The 2,930-nt window shown below is 36.0% G+C and overlaps 1 protein-coding gene across 1 annotated transcript; it reads left to right on the plus strand.

Moving 5' to 3' along the window:
- Positions 1-1,168: 1,168 nt before the first annotated feature.
- LOC106314552 lies at positions 1,169-1,665 on the plus strand. The gene is given in 2 exon segments (XM_013752410.1): positions 1,169-1,399; positions 1,494-1,665. Coding segments are annotated over 2 exon segments (390 nt in total). The 3' UTR covers positions 1,653-1,665.
- The last annotated feature ends 1,265 nt before the right edge of the window (positions 1,666-2,930 follow it).

Genomic DNA, 2,930 nt, shown 5'->3' on the forward strand with positions numbered 1-2,930 from the left:
ATCTGTGATTTCCTACACTTTGGCGCACTTCATGATTGTAAAAGTGCCATGGTATTTGCTGCCGTTGGCTTGCCATGGTATCTACAATCTGGACATTTCAAGCAAAACCCTCCAACACTTGTTCTTCCCTTCTAAACTTGTGCAGAGGTCTCTCTCTCATTTTCACTTCAAACAGAGTGATCAAAGCAATTTGGGGAAGAAAGGAGCATCTGCCACAAATGGAAGGTGTGTGTGTGTCTGTGTCTTCAAAAAACCATGAGCAGCTCAAAGTTTCTAACTTGTATACTGTAAACACATTAGTCTAACCCTTTTGGCTACACAATGTTTCTCCCAACACTTTGATCTACTTCACAGAATTGCAATATAGATGACTGAATCTGCTACAAAACCCCACGATGGATATGTACATTAGTATACAAAAGTTACTCATCTCCTACATGCATATTTAACAATGAACATGACAATAACACTATTTAAAACCAAGATTGCAGAAACGAAAAAGTTCCACGAATGTATTACAGAACCTATTACAGTTCCACAAGTTCCGTAATCAACAGTCAAGACAAGAGATTCAAATTCTGAACTTCCAAATCCATACCTTGTCATCCCCACGAAACTCAACCTCGTTCTCAACAGCGACACAATCTCCGGAGTCTAGAACAAAGACATGGAATACCGTTTGTGAACAACTCGGACACCAAAGTATATAACGCCGGAGTATACATGGATTCCTTTAACTGGAAAAAAGAGAGTATCCGATGTACTCGGTAAACCACTGATGCTTCCATAGCCTATCGATACTGTCCGTAATGTTGGCTTCGTTATACATAAATCTGAAAACTTGTACAAATCTCTTCAATATATATTCTTCTGAAAAGATACAACTTTTAGGATGATGATGGTTCCATTGAAACACGTTGAGTGTGAAAAGATATAATTTTTAAAGGGTACGACGTTTCTGCAATTTGTTTTAGGGACGCTTTTGAGGAGGTACGAAGAAGGCGTCGATAGCTAATGTGAATCATGACATCATACCCTTCATTTTAAACAAAATTCTATCCCTTACATTATATTTTCAGAGCCATTCTTACCGTTAGATTTTTTTTTTCCTATAATAAAAAGATGATATCAGCAGTTTAAAAAAAACCAGGTTTGTTATTATATATAGATGGTGTACAACAAGCAGAAGAAAACCCATAAATCTAAGATAAACAAATTCCTCGTTAGCATCAGTTTCATAGGAAGTGCTGGACCCATTCGTTTTGTTGTCAAAGAAGATGAAACTGTTTCACACGTGATTGAGTATGCTCTCAAATGCTACGCCCGTGAAGGCAGCTTCCACTTCTCGGATCAGATTCCAGTTATTTCCTACTTTACTGTCCTTACTGTGCAGCTGAAGGTGAGATCAAAAGTATTTCACCAAAACCCATTTGAGTTTTTTACTGTGTTTTGAACATCAATGTACATTTGATTATTCAGCATTCAATCCATGTGGTAAAATCGGGTCAATCGGATCGAGGAACTTGGTTTTGTCTAAGAAGTCAGATGCTCAAACCCTTGGGGACTCCGTGTGAACAACAACTAGGAAGATCTCTGGGAGGTGGAAGGCTTGGCTCAACAAGTCTCTTGGCCTTATGGATCCTTCTCACTAATTAGATCATGCTTTTTGAAGCTTCTTTTTGATTTTTACAGTTTTGTTTTTGGTTCTTGTTTTAAGTGGAATAACCATCACAACACTTGTGCTTTCTTTCTTTTGCCACAAAATAATGGATTGAGACTTGATAGAGTATATGTTCTTAACTTGTTACATGTTTATCTCTTCTCAAGAGTTTCAGGTTTGGGACCAACAATATAAAGCCTCTCAAGAAAACAGAAAATTTGACCGTCCCCAATGTTTAACTGCTTAGGCTAGTAATGAGTGCATCATAGCTACATATATATCTCTGCAATATTTTTTTTGGTCATCATCACAAACAATGGTTATGCGAGAATTTCATCTCTCTCTTAATCATCTATTGAATCTTGTGGAAGTTGATTCTCACCCTACAGGTCCTCTGCTTCTTCATTATCATCTCTTACGAGCACCTGCTCAACTCGCCGTCTCTTGAGGCACTTGTGATGATGGACCAGTATCCATTACCAACATTGCGAGATCGTTTGCTCGTTTGATTGATTATTTATGGACTTTAAATTATAAATCTGTTGATTGTAATGTAGGGGCTTTTAAGTGTCGGCCCATAAGAGTTGACAAAAAAAAAAAAAAGTGTCGGCCCATAAGTCTTATTGGGCTAACATAAAAATGAAAACTCTAAACTTACCGTAACTGCAAGAAAACGAAGTTCTTTTTATTGGGCACAATGAAAGAAAAACGAAGAAGTTCGGCAAAACTGCAAGGAGTTTTTTTTTGGTCTAATAAGGAGTAGTTGCTTAATGACTAGGTACAATCAGAAGATTTCAACTCCCCCCATTCGTCGTTTGATTTCTTTCTTTCTTTCATATGATTAAAAGTTATCAATTCTATTTAAAACACTATTAAAAACTCAACGCAAAGATTTATCTACAATCATGGTTTGAATTTTGTATTGAACTTTTATTTATGTATATTATATTTATTTATCTGATATGTAAAATAGTGATGTATGGACGTGATCTTTAAATTTCTAAAGTTACCTCAAATGTTCAAGAAAGCTATTTAATGTTGACTAACAACTTGAACATGTACACTGATTTCCTGTCAAAAATAACGTGTAGATTGCCTGAATGGAAGGTTGTGTACACATATCAGTGATTTTTAACCTATTCAATGATTGATTTATGTTGTTAATAATAATAGTGCATACATCTCTAATGTTTTTGGATGATAAATTTTCTAAACAATTGTACATAACACAACTACGCGGACACTAGGTGTGGTCACCTGAATTGGATTT

Source organism: Brassica oleracea, chromosome C9, assembly GCF_000695525.1.
Source record: "Brassica oleracea var. oleracea cultivar TO1000 chromosome C9, BOL, whole genome shotgun sequence".
NCBI classification, from domain to species: Eukaryota; Viridiplantae; Streptophyta; class Magnoliopsida; order Brassicales; family Brassicaceae; genus Brassica; species Brassica oleracea.